This window comes from Meriones unguiculatus, chromosome 14 (assembly GCF_030254825.1).
Source record: "Meriones unguiculatus strain TT.TT164.6M chromosome 14, Bangor_MerUng_6.1, whole genome shotgun sequence".
Lineage (NCBI taxonomy): Eukaryota > Metazoa > Chordata > Mammalia > Rodentia > Muridae > Meriones > Meriones unguiculatus.
This window is the reverse complement of record NC_083361.1, coordinates 29,722,484-29,745,916: the sequence shown is the minus strand read 5'-3', so window position 1 is coordinate 29,745,916 and position 23,433 is coordinate 29,722,484. Positions and strand designations below refer to the sequence as shown.

The following is a 23,433-nucleotide window of genomic DNA, read 5'->3' as shown; positions in this document are numbered from 1 at the left end:
AAGTAACTCTTGATGAGGGGAACATCAGGAGTCACATGCTGCGTTTAAGTGACTTTACGTCATTGTTCTCAAACAACATTGCTTTCATCAAAGCACACAGAGCATTTATGGAATGTCCCTCTCCAAGGATAATTGCTAGTGTCACATTTAATCCTCTGAATAGATTCAGAAGAATTGACTGCATTGCTCTGTGAGCTGCAAACAAGACGAGGGTGCTAAGGGTAGTGACAAGTGAGGAACTCTCATGTTACCTGAAAAGTCAACCGGGAGCCTCTCTGGGCTTGGCCTCATTCTAGCCTGAGATCTGGACTCTTGGGGCGCTGTGGCAGTTGATAGTAGTTAGAGCTGATGATATAAGTTTCACTTAAGGGGGGAGGGAAGGATGGCAGAAGACGAATGCAAAGAAAGAGGAAGATGAGGGTTGAACTATTCAGCACATGATAAAAAGCTTTATTTATTTATGTACATGAGTGTTCTAGTTACACGTGTGCCTGCATAACAGAAAAGGGCATCAGGTACCATTATACACGGCTGTTTGCCACCAAGCGGTTAGGACCTCTAGAAGAAGAGCAGTCAGTGCTCTTAGCCCCTGAGTCATCTCTCCAGCCCTGATTTTTTTTCTTTTTGATTTTTTTTTTTTTTTTTGAGACAGGGTTTCTCTGTGTAGCCTTGGCTGTCCTGGACTCAATTTGTAGGCCAGGCTGGCCTCAAACTCACAGAGATCTGCCTGCCTCTGCCTCTCAAGTGCTGGGATTACAGGCATGCCCCACCACGCCCGGCTCAGCCCTGACCTTTTTTTTTTAAATACTTATTTTACTTTATGTATATGGGTGTTTTGCATGCATGTATGTTTGTGAACCACATGCATGCCTGGTGCCCATGGAGGCCAGAGAGGTTGTAATACCTGCAGGAACTGGAGTTACAGACAGCTGTGAGCTGCCCTGTTGGTGCCAGGAAATGCCAGGTCCTTTGGAAGAGCATCCAGTGTTCTTAACAGCTGAGCTCCAGCACATTTGTTTCTTTAATTCTGAGTTATGGCTAAAGATGCTTTAAAATATACATTAATTTAATCTTTTATTATTCATTTGTATATGCGTGTGGGTGGAGCCAAGGTGCAGGTTTAGAGGTCAGAGGATGGCCTGTGGGGATTAGTTTTCTCTTTCCATCAAGTAGGGCATAGGGTTTGGGAGTGAGCACCTTTCCCAGCTGAGCCACCTCCATAGCCCTGTACTAATGCATGGCATGGAGCGTACGTGGGTGGGCAGTCAATGCTCTTGTGGAGGTCAAGAGGGCAACTTTCGGGAGTTGGCGCTTTCCTTCACTAATTGAGTTCTGGGGATTGAACTCGGGTCATCAGACTTGATAGACAGCACTGTTTTCTCTTTAGCCATCTCCCCAGCAACCAAGGAAGCTTTAAAGAAAGAAAAAACAAAATGAAAAACCCCAAAATCAGAGGCGATCTATTACTCCAGGGTTCAAAACACAGCCGAGAAAAGACTACTTTGGGAAAGCCCCACTGCTCTCATGGAACAGTCCTCTGATTATGTCACTAGGAAAATAATAGTCCTTAGATCTGAAGAACTCTGGAGTGCAGAGCTTATGTTAATGAGAACACGTGCAGACTCCTGTGCTGTTGTGTATTTAAAGTACTGGAGAAGGGTGTCTCCTGTCGAAACTAAAATCCTATCTTGCTGCCAAGGAAGATGAATGAGCCAGTAGGGGCATTCAAGGCTTTTATTTGCTAAGTCATTGGTCTAAGGAAGACAGATTGTTCTCACTACTACTAGGGGAATTCTTTTTAATTTTTTAATTTATTTTTTTGTCCCTCAGCTAACAGTACCCCAGAGTGTGATTCTGCAGAAGTTGCCAAGCAACATTACAGTTCGGAACAACACTGGGTGCTTCTCCAGCCTGGGGCAAGTGGGTGGAGCCCTCGGTCTAGTACATTATGTGCTGTACTTGGAAGACCATGACATTTAAAAAATCAGAATAGTCACCAAAATTTTCAGTTAGGATGTTGCCCAAATTAAACCATAACGTTGTGCCTTGTGCTTAGCTAGAAGGGTGGGGCCTGGGTATGTTAGGCATTTGGGGACTTTTGTCATGAAGATTACAACTGGGTTTTCCTTCAAAAACTTCCCAGGATTAAAGTTAACAGAACAGCAGAAACAAACCTTGATTATAGCCCTTGGTGGGCAAGAACAGGCAAGTGAACAAAATAAATGGGTGGGGTGTATGCAGACACAGAAAAAGACACACACAGGTTTGTTTGTTTGTTTGTTTTTGAGACAGTGTTTCTCTGTGTAACAGCCCTGGCTGTCTTAGAACTCACTGTTTATACCAGGCTGATCTTGAACTCACAGAGATCTACTTGCCTCTGCCTCCTGAGTGCTGGGACTAAAGGCGTGCTCAACTGAGCCTAGTGTTTTTGTTTGTTTCCTTTTCTACATCTGTGTGAGACCACAAGAGCAAATGTGGCGGTCAGAGGACAACTTCCCGGAGTCTGCTCTGTCCGGCTTGGTCGCCAGCACCTTTCCCTACAGAGCCACCGCACAGCGGGGCCGGCGGGCATTTTTAGCTTTCGTACTATCTTGCCATTCATTGTTTGGGAAGTTACCTCTCCCATTCTTCCAGAGGACCTAGGTGCTAAGAATCTAAATCCCAAGTCCATGGATCAAGAGTTCTTCCCGTCTGGAACCAACGTCCTTTGGGCCACCCAGCCTCACTTTGAGGACCTCCCAGAATAGGGAGGTAGGCAAGTGGCCAAGTAGGAGATAAAATCAAAATAAACACGATTAACAGTGTAGCTCCAGGGAGGGAAATTGGGCTGGGAATGATAGGGAGACTTGGGAGACATCTGAATCAGTTAAAATTTTATTATTTGAGAGGAGGGGGGAAAGACCTTGGAGGAAAAAAGCACTATATCTGTTTATAAGCTTTCATTGAACAGTTACTACCTTCTGTTAATAGGCACGTTTTTTGGAGCGAGGAAACAAAGCATCACGGGTCTTAATCAAGGGCTCTTTTATTACTTAAAAGATACTGAACAGCTAAGTCACAAGAGAACGTGGCCATAAAGGAGCCCGAGGCCATTTTGTCCCTGAGGGTAGAGGCAGTAGCAAACAGCTCCTTGCAGATGGCCGTAAACAGAAGGCCCTAAAGCAGAATGTTGTGAAAGTGGGTAGGCAGGTGTCAGCTTGCACAGCCAGCAGAAGTTTATGACATATTTTAAAAACTCCTTATTACATGTGTGTATGTGTGTGTGTGCATGCCACACAGTGTATGTGTGGAAGTCAAAGGAGCAACTTTGGGGAGTTGGTGCTCTCTGGCCAGCACGTGGGTCCTGGGGATCAAAGCCAGGTTGTCAGGCTACGTGGCAGGCGCCTTTGTCTTTGTTTACCAATTGAGCCATCTTGCTGGCTGTGAACACAATCCTTACACAGAGCAGCTCAGAAACACCGGGGATAGTTATGGAAGGGGCTTTAATGTTCCCCTTTACCTAAAGAGCACAATTTAAGATCTAGCTCATGTTATAGATCAATTAAGAGCAGTATTCTAGAGTTAACGTCTATGTACATGTCCTGTAAAATTGAGAAAATGTCAACTGTCCATAACAAAGAATGGAGGGAGAGAGGTGTGACAAGGAGGTGATAAAAATCACCTCCAGGGCTCTGGCCTTACTAGATCAGATTAAACCTCTCTGTAAAATAGGCAAGTGTTAAGTTCTTATCCTGAGGAGCACAAAAGGCAGTGTGAGCCAAGTGTGGTGCAGCGTGTCCTCCTGCAGCTACACTGCAGAGGCAGAAGGATAGAGACCCTTCACCAGCCCAAAGAGAACCACTAGCTCAGCAGAGTGTGGGGTCAGCATAGAAAAAGACACATCTACATGGCTGGGATTACTTCCAAGCTTCATTTGGATCCTCAGGAAATTCTTCATGCCATGTATTAGGTACTAAAACAGGCTTTTATTAAAAATTCAGCTTGACAGGGCTGAGAAACTCCTAGAGATCTGCCTGCCTCTGCCTCCTGAGTGCTAGGATTAAAGTTTATTGCCACCCAGCCTGGCAATAATAATAATTTTAGAGTTTAGCTTGGAAGCTGGACCTGGTGACTCACACTTGAAACTAAATGGCTAATGACCTAAAAGTCTCAGGGGAACTGAGAAACTCAACACAAGAGCTGACAAGCTGATAAAATTTGCCAACGAGAAAGTCTACAGAACCAACCCCCTCCGGTATTTACCCTTCTTCAGAGACAATTTAGGTAGAACAGATCTGCAGATGGAAACTTTCACCCCAGAAGTTCCCTTTCCTGTCCACAAACCCTCTGCACCACAGAACACAGTCTTTGCTCTTGAGGAGAGGCTGCTGGGTTTCATTGTTCTAATTAAAGGACAGTCTGCTTCTATTGAGGTCAGTCTTTATTCTTTTCAGGTCACCTCGATCAATCCTGATCTAACAGTAATGTCAGCACCAGCGAGTCAGCCAGGGCCACAGTGAAAACTCTTATCTTGAAAACAAAACAAAACAAAGCAAAACCGAACAGCCTGCCAACCAGCCAATCAGCCTGGCCTGGCGGGGTGCACAGGTGTATAAGCTAGCACGCTAGAGGTGAAAAAGTAGGGAGGATTTAGGGGAGGTCAAGTAATCTGGGCTACATGACAATGACAGATCTCAAAAAAAAAAAAAAAATCAGCTTGACTTTTCAGCTTTTGAAGTGTTAAAAAAGCAGACACACCACAATACTTACAACTACAATAAAAGTAAGTATAAACAGCGACTGTCCAGATGTGAATCTACATTAACATTAAATTTTCTACTGTTATCCTCAGTTCCCCCAAAGTGAGTTACTAGCGAAAAGAAAATTACTTTTCTGTAGGACAGTCTGGCCTTGGCAGTAACATGGAGAAATAAGTAACCGTAGCATACAAGGTAGAGACACGCGTGTATGTACACTAAGACACTGAGTTGAGGCTGAAAAGGTAGTGGCGACCCCCGGTCCTCCTGCCTCCGCCTCGGGGCGGCCGGAATTACAGGTGCGTGCCGCCGCCCTCCCGCTCTCTCAGGTTTTGTTTGTGTCCTCCCCTCCCCCGGGCCAATCAGTTTAGCCAGCACGTCCTCACGTGCTAGCGGACAAATATAAACACTAAGGCGGCACGGTGGGCCTTCGGCCCTGCGGTGGGACCGGTGGCCGCGCCGGGCACAGGGCGTCCCTCCAGCCGGCGTCCTAGCCCAGCAGCGCGCAGCCCGCCCGGATCCGGCCCGAGCCCCGCGGCCTCCCGACGCCCGGCGACGCCCGGGGCTCGGCCACAGTTCCGCCTCAGACCGCGACTCCGGAACGTGACGGGACACAGCCACGCCCCGAACGCCCCGGGGGTCGGGCCTCGGAACGCGGGGCTGGGCCAGGCTTCTAGGCGTCCCCAAAGGCTGCGCGGGGCCCGGATGCTTCTGAACCCGGGACGGGGAGGCCGACCCACGCCGAGCACGGGGTGGGCGGCGCGCTCCCCACGCCTCTCGTCGCAGGCGGCTCGGCCCTCGGGGCAGAGATTCGGGACCGGGCCTGCCGCCCGGGGCCCCTCATTGGCCCGCGAGGCCGCGGCCCGCCCAGGACGGGCGGCGGGGCGGGGCCGGCGGGTTCCCGCCAAAATCGCGTAGCTGGTCCCTCCCCCGCGGGCTACGTCGCGCCCTCCCTGTTTTTTCAAACCGGGGGCTGGGCGGGGATTGGTGGGCCGGGCCGTCACGTGGTTAACGGTCGCGGGAAGCCGCGGAACGCGAACCTGCGGCCGAACTTGCGGACTGGCCTGCCCCGGGACCGGCCAGTCTCCGCTGCGCAGACCGCGCCGCCGCCGTAGCCGCCGCCGCCGCTTCGGGAGCTCGGAGCGCCTCGGGGCCGCCGCCGCCGCCGCCTCCGCCCGGCGCGCCCGGCCGCACGTGGCGGACCCGCCCCCTGTGCCGGCCGCGACCTGGACGCCGCCGGCCTGTGCTCGCCGGTCCTCCGCTCCCCCGTGCTCCGCCGTGACCGCCGCCGGGAGATGAGCTTCCTGAGCCGACAGCAGCCGCCGCCCACCCGCCGCGCCGCGGCCGCCTGCAGCCTGCGGCAGAAGCTCATCTTCTCGCCGGGCAGCGACTGTGAGGAGGAGGAGGAGGAGGAGGAGGAGGGCAGCGGCCACAGCACCGGGGAGGACTCGGCCTTCCAGGAGCCCGACTCGCCGCTGCCGTCTGCGCGCAGCCCCGCCGAGGCCGAGGCCGAGCGCCGCCGCTCGCCCGGCGCGGAGCCCGGCAGCCCGGGGGAGCTGGAGGAGGACCTGCTGCTGCGGGGCGGCGGCGGGGGCGCCGGGGCGGTGGCCGGGGGCGCCGAGGGCGACTCGTGGGAGGAGGAGGGCTTCGGCTCGTCGTCGCCCGTCAAGTCCCCCGCGGCCGCCTACTTTCTGGGCAGCTCGTTCTCGCCGGTGCGCTGCGGCGGCCCGGGGGATGCGTCCCCCCGGGGCTGCGGGGCCCCGCGGGCCATGGAGGGGCCCTGCTCGCCGCCGCCCGACTACCCGAGCACCCCGCCGCACAAGACCTTCCGCAAGCTGCGACTGTTCGACACGCCGCACACACCCAAGGTAGGCGGGGGCGCCGGCTCCGCGGCCTTTAAAAGAGACCCAGCGCCCCACGGCCGGGGTTCGGTTACATAACCGCCCCGCCGCACCCCGCTCCCTGGCCTGCGCCGCCACCAGAAAAAAAGGGAAAAAAAAAAAGTTGGCAGCCCCACTTTTTGGCTCTGCCCAGAAGTTGTCGGTTAAGGTTATGTAACTGAACAATGGGCCGGGTCTGTGACTTCTTCATCTTACAAAGGGGCAGGTCCCCCTGGCCAGGTGGTTGAGGATTTGGCCCCGGTGGCGCGGTGTGCTAGGATGCCGGGTTGGTGCGGGCCACCTGACACTCCGAGCCATATGGTGCCTTTTAAACCCGGTGATCGGGACTGTAATTTTAGGGGGCACGGATAGAAGGAGTTAGGTTTATTAGGGGTCTTTTTCCCCCCTACTGTACTTGTGTTTCCGTGCTGTATAATATATATATATAGTGTTAGAGATTCTGCGCTTTTCCTTTGGGAGTTGCCTCTGCGTTTACAGTCGCGAACTCATGAATACTCCAGGTAGATTTTGATTGTCTTGTCTTTCGGGACTTAATATTAGGGAAGCTTTGTGTGTTTGGGGTTTGCCCTGTGTTTTTGTTGGCTCGTGTCAAAACTAATATGTCTTAAGGAATTGTGTGTGTGTGTGTGTGTGTGTGTGTGTGTGTTCAGGACCTGTCCGGAATAGCCCGTGAATATGCACAGTGGTAATACTTAAGAAGTATTAAGAAAATTAAGCAGACACTTCCCCAAACTAAGACAGGCAGGCATGGCACCTTGTAAGCTTAACACGGGAATAAGCCTTTTCTCCACCCCCACCCCCAGAGACAGGGTCTCTCTTGTGTATCCTTGTCCGTCCTGCACTCACTTTGTTGACCAGGCTGGCTCCAAACTCACAAAAATCCGCCTACCTCTGCCTCCCTGAGTGCTGGGATTAGAGGCGTGCGCCACCGCCCGCAGTTTGCGAATAAGCCTTTTAAAGGGAGTCTACTTACTGATTTCCATGAACCCTTAGTCATAAACCACGAGAATACGTGTATCTTTGAGGTTTGCTATTTTACTAGCCGACATGTCCAAGGCACGTTTCGAAACTGATTGCTTTTATTTTTAGACTCTTGAAGAGCCTGTTAATTTTTAGCCACTGATATGAACTTAATCTTAGTCACTATAAATGTTCCTTTTTAGGATTAAGTACCGGTTTTTTCGTCGCTATCAGCAGATAAGTAGTTAGTATTCAACCTAAGTCAGCCGCTGTTTATTTTACTTGAAGTAAGGAAGGCTTGTGTGTTGCCCTCTCTTGTTTTCCCCACGTCAGGTGTTGGGACCTCTTTCTGCATGGGTTCTATCTAGTACTGAGCTTCATTCACAATGTGCTGCTTTGGGCTTCACACTTAGCCACTTAGAAAGGCCAGATTATATTGAGAATTATATTGAGATTATATTGAGAAGATGATGCAGAAGACTGGATCCTGAAGATTTTATTTCCCTTTTCTAGAGTTTGCTTTCCAAAGCTCGAGTAATTGATTCCAGCTCTGTTAAACTCCGGGGTTGTTCTCTATTCATGGACACAGAAAAATCAGGGAAAAGAGACTTCGACACACGGCAAACTCCTCAAGTGAATATTAATCCCTTTACTCCGGATCCTGTATTGCTCCATTCCTCAGGACGGTGTCGTGGAAGGAAGAGAGCATATTTTAATGAGTAAGTCTCTGTAGTTTGATTGCTCTGTATACCTAACTAAGATGGATACCGTATACTGTCAGAATTCATTTTCTGCTCAATGTCATGAATGTCTTTGCTCTGAAAGTTTTTCTTTCATTAGTACTTAGCTCTTAGAAAAGAGATAATAAGCTGTAGGAAAGAAGTGGTGTAAGAAAGGAAAAGAATAAGAAGCCATCATTCTCTTGATGTTCTTGGGGGTTAGTTCTCAGCAAGCAGCTCACAAATGGCTGGAGCTTTGGTTCCAGGGGATCCATTGTCCCATTTTGGCATCTTCAGACATGTTCATACCTGGAAAACACTGTACACAAGTCTTTAAAAAAAAAAAAAAAGCCTAGATTTCTTGGAAAGAGTTTTTTTTGTGTGGGTGTGGGTCACACGTGGAGGTCAGCTTTCAAGAGTTGGTTTTTTAATTGTGTGGGTCCCTGGGATTGAATTTGGGAGTTAAGAGGTGGCTGGAGCCTTTACCATCAGAGTGAGTGGTTTTTAACCTTCCTAATGATGTGACCTTTAACATTTCTTCATGTTAAGCATATTATTTTGTTGATACTTTATAACTAGTTTTGATACTGTTATGAATTACGTGATTATCTGATATGTCACCTCCAAAGGACCCACAGGTTGAGAACCACTTACTGCTTTGAGCCTTCATGATGGCCAGGGATTTGATTTAGAAAAGCTTTAATTTTCGTCTTTGTAGCAGTGTATTTATTTTTAATCAGCTCAGTAAAACGTTAGGGTTACAAAATTAACTATATGCTTTTATTTCTACTCATTAAAAATCAATTTTACTCTTGTTAGTTTGTAAGGTTTTTAATCTCAAGTTGTTGTGTATTCGATATATTAGTAACAACATACACATTGTTGTTTTTTTGTTATTTTCAGTTCCTCTGAAGACATGGAAGCCAGTGATTATGAATTTGAAGATGAAACAAGACCCGCTAAAGTAAACTTTTTACTATTTAATTAGTTAATATATGTCTGCATGCTAAGTAAACAGCAGAATCTAAGGTAGAATGATTTTTAATTTCATTATCTTTGTGTTAAACTCCTTTATTACAGAGAATTACAATTACTGAAAGCAATATGAAGTCACGGTATACAACCGAATTTCATGAGCTGGAGAAAATTGGTTCTGGAGAATTTGGTTCTGTGTTTAAATGCGTGAAGAGGCTAGATGGATGCATTTATGCCATTAAACGATCAAAAAAGCCATTGGCTGGCTCTGTTGATGAGTATGTATTAAATATTTTTGTCTTTTGCTTTTTGTTTCCTTTGTTGTTGATAAACATTAAGATTTTAGGTAACCAAACACCTAATTTTTTTTTTCTTTTTTTTCTTTTCTTTTTTTTTTTTAAGATTAGGTCTCATGTAGCTAGGCTAGTCTTGATGAGAGCTCACTATGTAGTAATGATTTTGAATTCCCATTCTCCTGCCTTAATTTCCCCTATGGTAGGGTACAGTGTGTGCCACCTTGCTAGTTTGCTTAGTTCTTGGTTTTCTTAAAGTAAGTCATGTTTTAGCATAGTGATAGTTTAAAAAGGTTGGGTTTACTTTGTATTGCTTCAGATAAATTGATTACTCTTGTAGAAATGATTTAACATTCTATTACTTCTTTTCTTCTAGGCAGAATGCTTTGAGAGAAGTATATGCTCATGCTGTGCTTGGACAGCATTCCCATGTCGTTCGCTATTTCTCTGCCTGGGCAGAAGATGACCATATGCTTATACAGAATGAATATTGTAATGGTAATGTCGTGTTCATTCATAGACTTGTGAGTTTAGAAAACAAACACCAGGAGAATATTTATTACAATCCTAAGGGTTTTTTTTTTTTTTTTTAATCTCTCTGGCTCTGTGTGTGTGTGCATGTGTTAAAAATTTTAAGATGGAGCCAGTCACAGTGGTGCATGCCTTTAAATCCATCACTCAGGGAGGCAGAGGCAGGTGGATCTCTGTGAGTTCAGAGGCCAGCCTGGTCTACAGAGTAAGTCCAGGACAGCCAAGACTACACAGAGAGAAACCTTGTCTCAGAAAAACAAAACAACACCCCCCACCAAATTGTTTGTTTGTTTAGGGTGGCATCTTACTGTGTGGTCCTGGCTGACTTGGAACTCCTTGTAAACTGGGCTGGCCTCACACTTACAGATCCATGTGCTTCTGCCTCGTTAGTGTGGGGATCAAAACATGTGCCACCCAACCTGGCTACCTTTTTCATCTTTCAACCATAAAAGTAACATGAATTTTGAGTTGGAGGCCTTATCCCTTCTGTGGCATCTTCTCCATACCTCAGTAGTAGAACCTGTTGTTCTGTTTACATACCTGTCACTCAATGCTGAGCTTCCTGAGAAGATAGCATGCTGGTAGTGTACATTTTAATATTCTCAAGCACATGGTGTAGTTTGTAGTTTATGGGCACACAGGAAAGGCAGACTTAGCCTGTTGTCTTCAGTTGTACAAGAATACAATGAGATCGGCAGTTATAATGAATTGATTTGGTTTTGATTTAGGGCTAGGAAGTCTGGGAGGCTCGGAGACCCTGTCTCAAAAAGAAAGAAAGAAAGAAATATAAGGTTTAGAAACACTTGATAGTAAAGGTTTATTCTTGTTTCATAAATAACTAGCAGTCTAATTAATAAACGATGCAGGTAATAAAGACCTTTCCTGGTTTAAGTCAATTTCTTACTTGATTTAGACACAGGGTCTCCTATGTAGCTCTGGCTGGCCTCAAACTCACAGATAACCTGCCTGCTCTACCTGGGATTAAAGTTGTGTGTAACCATGCCCTGCTCTCCTGTTTTAATCTAGGAGTTATCCCCTTCACTTTTACTTAACATCTACATTTGCTCTGCCCAGCCCCTTCCCCCTGAGAAAAAGAAACTGATAGCTGACTCTTGAGAAAGTGAACTGAGGTTAAAAGAGTGAAAGAAAATTTAAATTGTGTTTTCACCTCAGTGCTGAGAACTGAACTGAGGATCTCTACATGCCCAGCAGGCATTGCATCCTCCCAGCTGTCTTACTAACCTGCCCAGGCTAGGCTTGGTTTTTGAGACAGGGTTTCTCTGTGTAGCCTTGGCTGTCCTGGAACTCTGTAGACCAGGCTGACCTTGAACTCGCAGAGATCTGCCTGCCTCTGCCGTCTAAGTGCTAGGACCACTGCCTGGTGCCCAGGCTAGCCTTAAACTCGTTTTTTTAAGCCTCCTTCAAACTTGTGGTCCTCCTACCTTAGCCTCCTAAAAGCTGAGACTATGTGCCTACATCACCATTCCTGGCATTTAAATTGTGTTTTCTATATTTATGGGTGTATTTCATACTAAAACAAATAAAAGTTGATATCCCAAGCAAGTTGAGAGATTCTATTAAATGTCATTTTCTTGGTAAATTGCAGTTGTTCAATATAAAGAGAAGGGAAAATAAGAAAATGTTAATTTTTACTGTCTTTGTTTTTTAGGTGGGAGTTTAGCTGATGCTATAAGTGAGAACTACAGAATCATGAGCTACTTTACTGAAGTAGAGCTGAAAGATCTCCTTTTGCAAGTTGGCCGGGGCTTGAGATACATACATTCAATGTCTTTGGTTCACATGGATATAAAACCTAGTAAGTATTACAGGTGCTCTGGCTGGATATAGGGAATATATTACCCCATTGTAACAGTGTGAAAACATCTCACTACTTTTCATTGATTATTTACTACTGTTTTATAATTGAAGGACTAGACCATCCCCACACTGGCCCAAGTCTTTCATAGTTTGTTTAAATTGCTATTTGTTTCAGGACCATGCTATGTATCTGGTTATTTCTTTCTTTTTCTTTTATGTTCATTGGTGTCTTACCTGCATGTTTATCTGTTTGAGGGTGTTAGAAGCCCTGGAAGTGGAGTTACAGGCAGTTGTGACTCTCCATGTGGGTGCTGGGAATTGAACCCTGGTCCTCTGGAAGAGCAGCCAGTGCTCTTCCACTGAGCCATCTCTACAGCCCCTCTATTTCTTAAAAATTATAGAGTTAATCCTATACAAACTTCTGTGTTTAACTGGTTGCTTTCTTATATTTTTAGCTTCTGCCTTCCTTATACTTCCCATAAATTAGAAGTTAGAAAGGGTTGATGGATTCAAACTAATTTTTCAGGCACGGTATTTTTCTTATTAAAATCAAAACAAACAACACCCAGCTAATTACCCAAGTGTGGTGGTGCACACCTTTAATTCCAGCACTCAGGAGGCAGAGGCAGGTGGTTCTGTTTGAATTTGAGATCAGCTTGAACTGTTGTAGAAACCATGTCAGGAGGGAGTATATGTGAAAAAAAAGTATTTATATATCTATATACATTTGTGCAGCTAAGTGAATTTATGTGCACCATGTGCCTGCAGGAGCCCTCGGAGGCTAGACAAGCACACTGGCTACCTGGAACTGTAGTGAGGTATTTGTGAGCCACCATGTAGGTGCTAGCACTGAGCGCCAGTCCCCTGCAAAAGCAGTGAATGCTCTTGACCTTTGAGCCATCTCTCCATCCCCCGGCAAGGTCCCTTTACGTTTAACTTTACAGATTAAGAAGATTTGTTTTAATCTAAGGAAGGGTGTTGATTTGATGGAGTTTAAATAGTTTTATATAGTTTGTGAATTGCAGTTAAAATATTTCGCCTGACTCAGGTAAAGTAGGATGTATCGGCAGGGCGATCTCTGGGATTTGAAAGCCAAGCTTGATCTACTTGATTACTTCCAGGCCAGGCTAGCCAGGACTGCATAGTGAGACCCTATCTCAAAGGAAAAAAAAAAAAAAGTCTAGGGTCAGATGGAAGGGGAGGAGGTCCTCCCATATAAGTGGACTGGGGAAGGGGCATGGGAGGAGATGAGGAAGGGAGGGAGGGCAGGATTGGGAGGGGATGAGGGTGGAGAAATACACAAAACAGGAAAAAAATAAAAAGTTAAACCCTCATTTTCCATACTGAATGAATGCTTAAAATTGTGAAACAAAATAGTGACATAAGTTGGAAGCAGATGTTGGGAAAAATAAGAGCTAGAGATGATCTGGGACACTCTTTCCCATAACAGTACTTGCAGAATTGTATTCCTTTTTATACAAATGCATGCATTGATGATTAAAAACGTAAAAAAAAAGAAAAGAAGGAAATGTTTGGACATAGACACAAGACCAGATTATCTTATATTAAGCAACAAATATGGTAAATCCATTTAATAACAATGTTCAAAGGCTAGGGAATATGGGGCTAGAGTTGAAAAAAATCCAAACTTATGTCACCATAAGTATGTTTTCCTATAAAGTGAAACTTCAGACATGAGTCTAATAATTGTCATGTATTAAAGTCAATATTATATAGATAAATCTATTAAAATGAAATCTGCTGGGCTGGGGGAAATGGCTCAGTGGGTAAAAAGTGCTTTCTGTGCAAACATGTGGACCAGAGTTCAGATCTTTAACACCTGTGTAAAAGCTAGTGCAGCAGTGGGCATCTGTAATGGAACATGCGAGTGAGGTGGCTTGGAGACTGGTGGACCCCGGGAACTCCGTGGCCAGTAAGTATAGCAGAAACTGCAAATTGAGGTTCTCATAACTAAAATAAGAGGGAGAGGGCTGAGGAAGAACACCTGACGTCAGTCTCTGGCCCACACACCCAAAAGACCAAAAATAATTAGATAAATATGCCACCCAAACTTCTGTTATGAGGTTACTTTTATTTGAAGAAGTGTTTGTAGTAGGAAATAGCAAGCCATAAACAGTGTTGAGATGTAGGTACTGCATAATAACTAAATGACTCATTCTTTCTACACTAGCATTAGTTTAAAATTAAGTTTTTGGGTCTGAAAAGTCATCACTTGGCAGTTTAAGAACACTTGTTGGTCTTGCACAGAACCCAGCACCCATCTTTTATTCCCCTAATATAATTGTCGTCTGATGCTTACTGCCTCTGTCTGCTAACCTAGGCCTAGTCCTGGAAGCTTCTAGTCTCTGTACAGTCTTATGTAGGCCTAGAATGTTTTCAGCCTGGAAGACTTAATGCTGAATAAACTCACTCTTTCTAGCTCTTTCTGAACTCTGGGTGCCTGGTTCAACTCAGCTATTTTGGCTAAACGCCTCTCCAAGCTGACTGGTTTTATCTGACTTCTCTTAACTTCTGACTGAATTGCTCTGCTTGGTCTTATGCTAACTTTGGGAATGTGTTTTAATCTTCTGGCTCCTTCTCATTGTCTGGCTTGTTCACCTGTGTCTAGCTTGTTCTCTCTTCAGCCTGTCTCTGTAAATCTCCCAGTGAAACTGCTGTCTTTCTCTTTCTCTCTGTGCTGCTCTCTTAAGTAGCCCCTCTTTCCTCTGTTTTTGTGAGAGTTGGGCATATCTTACTGTCAAATCTTTCTCTGATTTGTCTGCCTGTCAGTTAGACATTACTTTCAACTGAGTTCTTCCAAGTCCTTCTACAAAGTGACTTTACCTTCATTGTTTGGAGTTAAAGGTATATATTAAGGACGTCTACATTTCAGCAGGATTACACAGACCTAGAATATCTTTGGATGTGATCCGAGAAATCATGTTGTTGGATTAAAATTCCTCTATATCCATAACTCCATTTGCAGAGGAGCCAATGTTTTAACCTTCATGGGCAATGAGCACATACATGGTACATAAACATTCATGCAGGCAAAACTCATAAGATAAAAATGAATCAATCTAAAATAAATGAAATTAGTAGCCCTTTTCTCCAGTTGCATTTCCAATTTCTTCCATTTGAATTTCCAATTGACTTGAACATCAAATTATAGTGTTATCTTTTGTACTTTATTGTTTTGTTTTCTGAGGCAGGGTTTCACTATTATGCCCTGGCTGTTCTGAACTCACTCTGTATAGACCAAGCTAGCTTCAAACTCACAGAGATCCACCTGCTTCTGTCTCCCTAGTGCTGGGATTAAAGTCATACCCTACCACCACCTGGCCATCTTTTGTATTATTTCAAAGTATTCCCAAGGCATACAGCCTGGTCTTTATCCCTTGAAGTTGTTATTTCTCTAAGATTGGGATAGAAGTAATAGATGATTTGTGGATGATTTTTACAACCTGTCATAGTTCTTCTTGTACCATGTGGCTTCTGGGGATTGAATTCAGGTTTTCAGGCTTGGCATTAAGTACCTTTACCCACAGAGGTATTTCACATACTTTATGGATGATTTTTATATTTGGCCTTGTTTGTTAAATACAATTATTATTATTCAATAGGTAATATTTTCATATCTCGAACCTCAATCCCAAATGCTGTCTCTGAGGAAGGAGATGAAGATGACTGGATATCCAACAAAGTTATGTTTAAAATAGGTAAAGTTACTACTAGGCTAACTGTTAAATGAAGGCGGGGTTTGTTTGTGGGGAGGGTTGGGGAGGTTGGGTAAATGTGTAAGTGTAGTATGGGTGTGGTGGGAATGCTTGTGCCACAGAGCATGTGTGGATGTTAAAGACCAGCTTGGGTTTTAGTGCTCATATTCCTTCTTGTTCCATTCCATGGTGGGGTCTTTTGTTTTTTTGTGTGCTGCTTTGGATGCCAGGCTAGCTGGCCTGTGAACCTCTGGCCACAGGTTTTTCCTGTCCTAACTCCCATCTTGAGGTGGTTCTGGGTTTGTAGACATGTGCTCCTGTGTCGGCTTTTGCATGGGTTCTAGGGATCTGAATTCTGGTCCTTATTCCTGTGAGGCAAGCACTTTATCCCCTGAGCCATCTCCATAAGCCTCTGAGTGTTTGCCTCATGTAAGTACACCGAGTACATGCTTGGTGCCCAAAGAGGCCAAGAGAAACACCCTATCCCCAGAACTCAGTGACAAGAGGTTGTGAGCTACTGTGTGGATGCTGGGAACTGAACTTTGGTCCTTGACAAGAGCAGCAAGTGCTCTGGTCTGTGGGCCATCCTATCTCCAGCCTGTTTCTATACTTTATTGAGACAGGAGTTCATGTATCTCAGTGTGCTTCCTTGAACTTTGTGTATAGCTCATATAGTCAAAGATTCTCCTGCTTCTGCCCTCAGTCTTAGGATTATAGGTATGTGTTGCATACCTGGCTTATGTGGTTACAGAGATCAAGTCAAGGCTTTGTGTATCCTAGCTGCGTACTCTGCTAACTGAGCTACTGTGCTTTTCTAATATGTCTAGGTGATCTTGGACATGTGACAAGAATCTCTAGTCCACAAGTTGAAGAAGGTGATAGTCGTTTTCTAGCAAATGAAGTTTTACAAGAGGTAATTTCTTTTTCCTTGGATTATAGTATTTGCTTTGTACCACTTAAGCAGCTGACAGAAGACTGAATTCAAATATGTTGAAAATTAAGTGGCTAGTAGACTAAAAGTCTGAGCTGGAAAGTGGTGGCTCATGCCTGTAATCCCAACAGAGGCAGACTCACTGTTTCGAGGCCAGCCTGGTCTACAAAGTGAGTCCAGGAGCTACACAGAGAAACCCTGCCTTGAAAACAAAAAACAAAAAAAGAAAGTTTAAACTTTCCAGGGATATTTAATCTGGCAAGGATTTTGATGGCATTGAAAGTTCCGTACACTACCAGTAGAACCTCAAAGTTGCATAGCCTTTCTAGAGAACAAACTGTCATTATATTGATATTTCAAAATCACATTTCCATCTGGCCGGAGCAGTTAAGAGCACTGGCTGCTCTTTCAGAGGACCTGAGTTCAATTCTCAGCATCCACAGGACAGCTCACAACTATCTGTAACTCTACTTCCAGAGGATCTGGCACCCTTGCACAGAACACTAATGCACATAAAAATAAATCCCTTTTTAAAAATTACTTTTCAATTGACCTAGAATTTTCTGTCCTGGAAGTTTGTTTGTTCCTTCTTTCCTTCTTGTTTTCTTTTGTTTTGAGACTGGATTTCTCTGTGTAATGGAGTCCTGGCTATCCTGGACTCACTTTGTAGACCAGGCTGGCCTGGAACTCAGAGATCTCCCTGCCTCTGCCTTCCAAGCACTGGGATTAAAGGTGTGCATCACCATACCAGGGAGAAGTTTTTTCTATGCAAATGATCACATAGACATAGAGAACAATGTGAAAATTTTGTCTTTACTAAGGAAATTACAGGTAAATTATGTGTGTCACTTAAAGTCTAATTTATCATTTTGCTCTTTTTATGCACATTGGTCTGCCTTACTGAACGTACACATATGTGGAATCTTGTATTATTTTCTGAATAGATACTTAAATGTGGCATTGAAGAGTGTTTAGTGTGATTTCTCACATACACCATCATGGTGTGCAGTTTTTATTTGTGTGCCTTTCCTTCAGTTTCTCTTTCACATTTTTACAGAACTACAACCATCTACCGAAAGCAGATATTTTTGCTCTTGCTCTCACGGTCGTGTGTGCTGCTGGTGCTGAACCCCTTCCCAGAAATGGGGACCAGTGGCATGAGATCAGACAGGGCCGATTGCCTCGTATTCCACAAGTGCTTTCTCAGGAGCTGACAGAGTTGCTAAAAGTGAGTGTTTTATATGTGAGTTACTTTAGTAACACCTCTATTTTACTAAGTAGGTGTTTAGTTTGGTTATTGGTTTTTTGGGGGGGAGGGTGGCTTTTTTGTTTTGTTTGTTTTTAGACAGGTTCTCTATGTAGCCCTGGCTGTCCTGGGAAACTATAGATCAGGCTGGGTCTAAAGTGGTGGTTCACGCCTTTAATCCTAGCACTCGGAGGCAGAGGCAGGTGATCTTTGTGACTGGATCTTCCAGCCTACTCTACAAAGCAAGTCCAGGACAGCCAAGGCTACCCAGAGACACCCTGTTTTTTGTTTTTTTTTTTTTTTTTTAAAAAAAAGAGGAAGAATCTGTGTACCACTACATGTGGCCATAAGCAGTAGTTTTTAAACACTTTTGCTTTTGTTTGTTAGGTTATGATTCATCCCGATCCAGAGAGAAGGCCTTCAGCGATGGAGCTGGTGAAGCATTCAGTGCTGCTGTCTGCATCTAGAAAGAGTGCAGAGCAGTTAAGAATAGAATTGAATGCAGAAAAATTCAAAAATTCTCTTTTGCAGAAGTAAGGAGGTGTTTCTAATTCTATCACTTTTACTCTGTTCTCACTGATTCTCAAACTTTGAGAGATCATTTAGGGTTTTTGGCAAACATTTTCTGCTTTAAGAATACTAACAGGTAGGCTGGGCGTGGTGGTGCACGCCTGGGAAGCAGAGACAGGCAGATCTTTGAATTTGGGCCCAGCCTGGTCTACAAAGACAGTCAGGACAGCCAAGGCTACACAGAGAAACTGTCTCAAAAAACCAAAACAAACAAAAAGAATACTAAGACAGTACAGTGGCTCAGGTGGTAAGGTTTTGCCACATATACATGAGAACCTCAGTTTGGATCCCCAGCTCACTTGTAAAAAGCTTGTGTCTGTAATCTTAGCACTGTTGAGGCAGAAATAGGTGGGTTCCTACCAGCCCAGCTGAATCATCAAGCTCCAAATTCATTGAGAGGTACTACCTTAGAAAATAGGGTGGTGGGCTGAAGAGATGGCTCAGCAGTTAAGAGACTGGCTGCTCTTCCAGAGGACCGAGGTTCAGTTCCCAACATGGAGGCTCACAATTGTCCCACTCCAGTCCCAAAGGATTTGTTGCCCTCTTCTGGCCTTAATGGCATACATGATGTACACAAATACACATAAAACTATCACACATACACACACAAATTTTTTTAAAGCGTTATGTTGAAAAAGTTTTTTCAACATTAAGGTAGACGTCAATTCAGGAAGACATCTGATTTGATCTCTGCCTTCCATATGCACTTGCACCAATGTGCACCTATACATAAAGGTGCACAGACAAATACTAAGGCACAGTGGGTTGTTGTGGCACAGACATGTGAGCCCAGCAGCTACAGAGAACGAGGCACCAGGGTCACAAGCTCAAATTCTATCTGGGCTGCAGTGTTGAAGGCCAGCCTGGGAAACTTGGTGTCATTAACCTAAAGTCCTTTTTAAAAAATTCTTTGTTTCTGAGACAGGGTTCTCTGTGTAGTGTTGACTGTCCTGGACTCACTTTGTAGACTAGGCTGGTCTCAAACTCTGAGAGATCCACCTGCTTCTGCCTCCAAGAGTGCTGGGATTACAGGCGTGAGCCACTACACCTCTTTTAAAATCATTTGCTTTCTCTCTCTCTCTCTCTAAGTATTTATTTACTATGTACACAATGTTCTGTCTGCATGTACACCTGCATGCCAGAAGAGGGCACCAGATCTTATAGCTGGTTGTGAGCCACCATGTGGTTGCTGGGAATTGAACTCTGGACCTCTGGAAGAGCAGGCAGGGCTCCTAACCTGAGCCATCTGTCCATTCAAGACCTAAAGTCTTAATTCAGGCCTTACTAATATCTTTATTGTGTACATGTCTTTGTACTGGTGCGTACGGTATTTTAATTCTAAAAGCATGAACCAAAGTTGAGTATATAAGCTAAAACTGTTACATTTTTCTGTTTCTCAGATGCATCTCAGAATAATGATATTATGTGAATATTTCTCATTGATAATTGTCCTTGTTAGGGTTACTATCACTATGACAAAAATCATGACCAAAACAACTTGGAGAGAAAGGGATTCATTTGACTTAAATAGCGCAGTCCAGTCAGGAACTCAAAACAAAGCAGGCATCTGGAGGCAGAAATTAATGTAGAGGCCATGGAAGAGTGTTGCTCAGGCTGCTTTCTTATAGAACCCAAGACCACCAGCCCAGGGATGGCACCACCCACAATGGGCTGAGCCCTCCCACTCCAGTCACTAGTAAAGAAACAGGCTTGCCTACAGCCTGATCTGGTAGAGGAATTCGCTCAGTTGAGGCTCCATCTTTGGTGATATTAATGTGTGTCAAATTAATATAAAACTAGCCTGCACAATAATTCATTTTGTGTTTGCCTCTTAGACTTTTTCCATAGGATTAATACAGGTAAATTAAAAGTATTGCTTCTTTTTTCTTTTTAATTTTTGTAGAGAACTCAAGAAAGCCCAGATGGCAGCCAAAGTTGCAGCTGAGGAACGGGCGCTCTTCACGGATCGGATGGCCACTAGGTCCACCACCCAGAGTAATAGAACTTCTCGACTTATTGGAAAGAAAATGAACCGCTCTGTCAGCCTTACTATATATTGAACTGCTCACATCCCCCACTCCTACCCCCCCTCAAAAAAACAAAAACAAAACTGTGACAAGAGGAAGCTAGGTTGAAATCACTGCTAGAATCCACTTTGCAATTACTTTGTCCATTGGTATCAGTAGTTTTCCTAAAATGCCTTTTTAGGACTTTGTGAATTACAGTTGAGAGCTATATTCTGACTTGGCTCTGTCAGGCTTTTGTCTCATCTTCCCGTCTGTTTCACGTAGGCTGTCAGTCACTGTTGGATGTCCCACCAGCCTTTGCAGGCTTAGGCGCTGTGGTGGTGCGCTGCTCATCATTCACTATCGCAGTGTGATGAAAGGTGTCTTTCCTTGTTAGGGCCTGTAGAAAGGGCTCCAGGGCTTTTCTACGAGCACCCTCTCCCTTCACAGAGACTCAGTACCACTCAGCCTCCCATGTACCTGTGTCAATCTATGTTTCTTTTTTCTATTGTGAATTATAGTTGTATATCCAACTGGGAGCACTTTAGGCATCATGTGCACCATGGGATGGTCATTCTGTGGAAGCCTTGCCTTGTGAATTTGCTGCTATTTTAGTTTCCTCTTGCTGTAAAACTAGCATTAAACAATCATTGTTGTTAATAGGCTTTCTTTCAAAACAATTATGTGAAATATGTAGCTGCTCTTCGTGAGGAGCAGCTTTGCCTCTGTTTCTTTGGACTTTGAAGCTAGTGCATTGGAAAAGTGCACCTACCCTGTCCCTGTTTGAATGCTGTATTAATGTAGTATAATTATTACTCGTTTTGTAATTTTTTTTTCTTACAATGTCCTCTGACTTTAAAACATGTTTCCTTCCTCCTGTCAAGTCTTATACTTGGTTGTATGGTTAGCCTATTTTTAAATGTCTCACCCAGTTTCTCTTCAATATTTGTGTATATAAACTTATCTTGGTAATACTGTACATAGCTGTTTGAAATGCCAGAATGACTTGTGACTATTCCAAGTTTTTCACAAATACATTTGACCTGTGATTAGCCATTTGACTAACAGTGTTTGGCTAGTAGATGTTGTCCTCCAAAAGGGGGGGAAAAGTCATTTGTTTTCTATCAACTTTGGCCTGAAACACATTTGCACTTGTCTGTTTGACTTGTGTTTTATTCACATTGACTGGTGTATTAAAAGTCACTCTGTGCTTACCTTATTTGTCTAAATTTTCACGGTGCCTGTTTTCTACATCCCCTCACTGCTGCATTACAAAATTTGGGTATAATGTACATAAAGTGCTAAGAGCAGAGTGTACTTCCTTTTTGTTGCTGCCTCTTTGAGTAGGTTCTCACCGTATAGCCCGGAGTGTCCTGAAACTTGGCTCCCTTTCCCCTCCATCCCAGGGCTGGACTTAACTCCAATGCCTAGTTTGATGGAATGTGGAGCTTACAAGCCCTTTAATGATGTGCTTTTAGTCCATGGTGGTTATATCTTGAGATTCCATGAAAGTTTTGAACGTTTTTATCAATATAAATAATATATTTAGCATATTGTATGTTCATACACATGGCACTAGAAATTAGGTATAATCTTGAAAGGGTCAGGTTAAGTGGATAAAATACGTGTAATTCATAGTCATAGTTTATTATAGAGTGTTGAGAAGCTGAAAGTACACGACAACCCAGGGCCCTGCCCTTGCCAAGTACTTCTAAGGACCCAACTGAGGTTACTTTTATTTTGCCTGCATATATATATACCATGTATACCATGTATGTATGTATGTATGTATGTGTGTATACCATGTATGTGCCAGGTGCCTGTGGAGAGAAGAGGGTATCAGATCCCAGTGACCTGGAGTTATAGTTGATTGTGAGCTACCATGTTGGCTCAAGTGTTCTTAATTGCTGAGCCATCTCTCCAGCTGTTTTTGATATTTTAAAAATATTTTATTTTGGTTGGATGGTACATGCCTATTAATTAATCCCAGCACTGGGGAGGTAGAGGCAGGTAGATCTCCGAGACCAGCCTGGTCTCAGATGCACATGGTAGAAGAGAGTTGACTCACAGTTGACCTGTGACCTTCACCTATGCATGGCCTGTCACATATGCATGGGTACATACACAATTTTTTTTTTTTTTAATATGTGTGTGGAGAGATGGCTCAGCAGTTAAGAGCATTTGTTGCTTTTGTGGAGGATTGGGGTTCAAGGCCTCCAAATGGCAGCTCACAACTTCCCAGTCCAGGGCATCCAATGCTTTTTCTCTCATCTGTGGCCACCAAGTGCACACATATATGTGTGTAAGCAAAACAGTAAACTTATTTCATGTGATTATTTTGCTTGAGACCTGTGGAAATCAAAAGAGGATACCAGATACCCTGGAATTCACATTACAGATGGTTGTGAGCTACCATGTGGGTACTGGAAATCAAAGCCAGGTCCTCTATAAGAGCAATAAATGTTCTTAACCACTGAACCATGTCTCCAGCCCCCTAAAAATTAAATAAATCAATAAAATAGTATTTGCCCACCTTTAATCCCAGCATCTGAGAAGCAAGAAGCAGGTGAGTTGGAGGCCAGCCTGGTGTACAGAGCAAGTTTCAGGATGGCCAGGGCCGCAGAGAGAAACCCTGTCTTGGAGAGAGGACAATATTTCCTTACTTAGGGACTCAGGATGTGATAAAGGAGATTTATTGAAAATACATAGTAACAATAAAATGTCCTGCCTGGGGGCTGGTAAGGGATCTTGAGTAATGATTCAAAAAATAAGTTGTAAGATTATCCAAAAATAGGAAGATACAAAGTTCTGTCATTGTTTGAGGCAGATATTTACCATTGATAAAACTTTTGAAAGCTGACTTTAACGTGCTTGGAAGGAGGAATCAGAGTAATATTCCCTGAAATTAAAACTGTTGCTTTTGGAGCCAGGAGCAGTGGTGCAGGCCTGTAAGCCCAGCACTTGGGGAGACGGGCAGGCAGATCTCTGATTTTGAGGCAGCCTGGTCCAGGACAGCCAAGGCAACACAGAG

At 44.2% G+C, this 23,433-nt stretch overlaps 1 protein-coding gene across 2 annotated transcripts; it reads left to right on the top strand.

Moving 5' to 3' along the window:
* The first annotated feature begins 5,750 nt into the window (after positions 1-5,750).
* Positions 5,751-21,621, top strand: Wee1 (WEE1 G2 checkpoint kinase). 2 transcript variants are annotated; one of them, XM_021636278.2, is made up of 11 exons: positions 5,751-6,604; positions 8,111-8,316; positions 9,220-9,280; positions 9,397-9,569; positions 9,961-10,082; positions 11,785-11,931; positions 15,557-15,652; positions 16,477-16,562; positions 17,638-17,808; positions 18,214-18,359; positions 20,300-21,621. In XM_021636278.2, exons 1-11 carry the CDS (start codon positions 6,032-6,034, stop codon positions 20,454-20,456), a joined length of 1,938 nt encoding a protein of 645 aa, XP_021491953.1. In that variant the 5' UTR covers positions 5,751-6,031; the 3' UTR covers positions 20,457-21,621. The 2 variants fall into 2 exon arrangements, with proteins under 2 accessions (XP_021491953.1, XP_021491954.1); XM_021636279.2 differs by lacking the exon at positions 5,751-6,604 and adding an exon at positions 6,959-7,137.
* Positions 21,622-23,433: the final 1,812 nt, after the last annotated feature.

Excerpts from the sequence above, each read along its gene's own strand:
- Wee1 (XM_021636278.2), top strand. The coding sequence starts at position 6,032 with ATGAGCTTCCTGAGCCGACAGCAGCCGCCGCCCACCCGCCGCGCCGCG. Across the intron at positions 8,317-9,219 it reads AAGAGAGCATATTTTAATGA|TTCCTCTGAAGACATGGAAG; the intron begins GTAAGTCTCTGT and ends TGTTATTTTCAG. Across the intron at positions 10,083-11,784 it reads ACAGAATGAATATTGTAATG|GTGGGAGTTTAGCTGATGCT; the intron begins GTAATGTCGTGT and ends TTTGTTTTTTAG.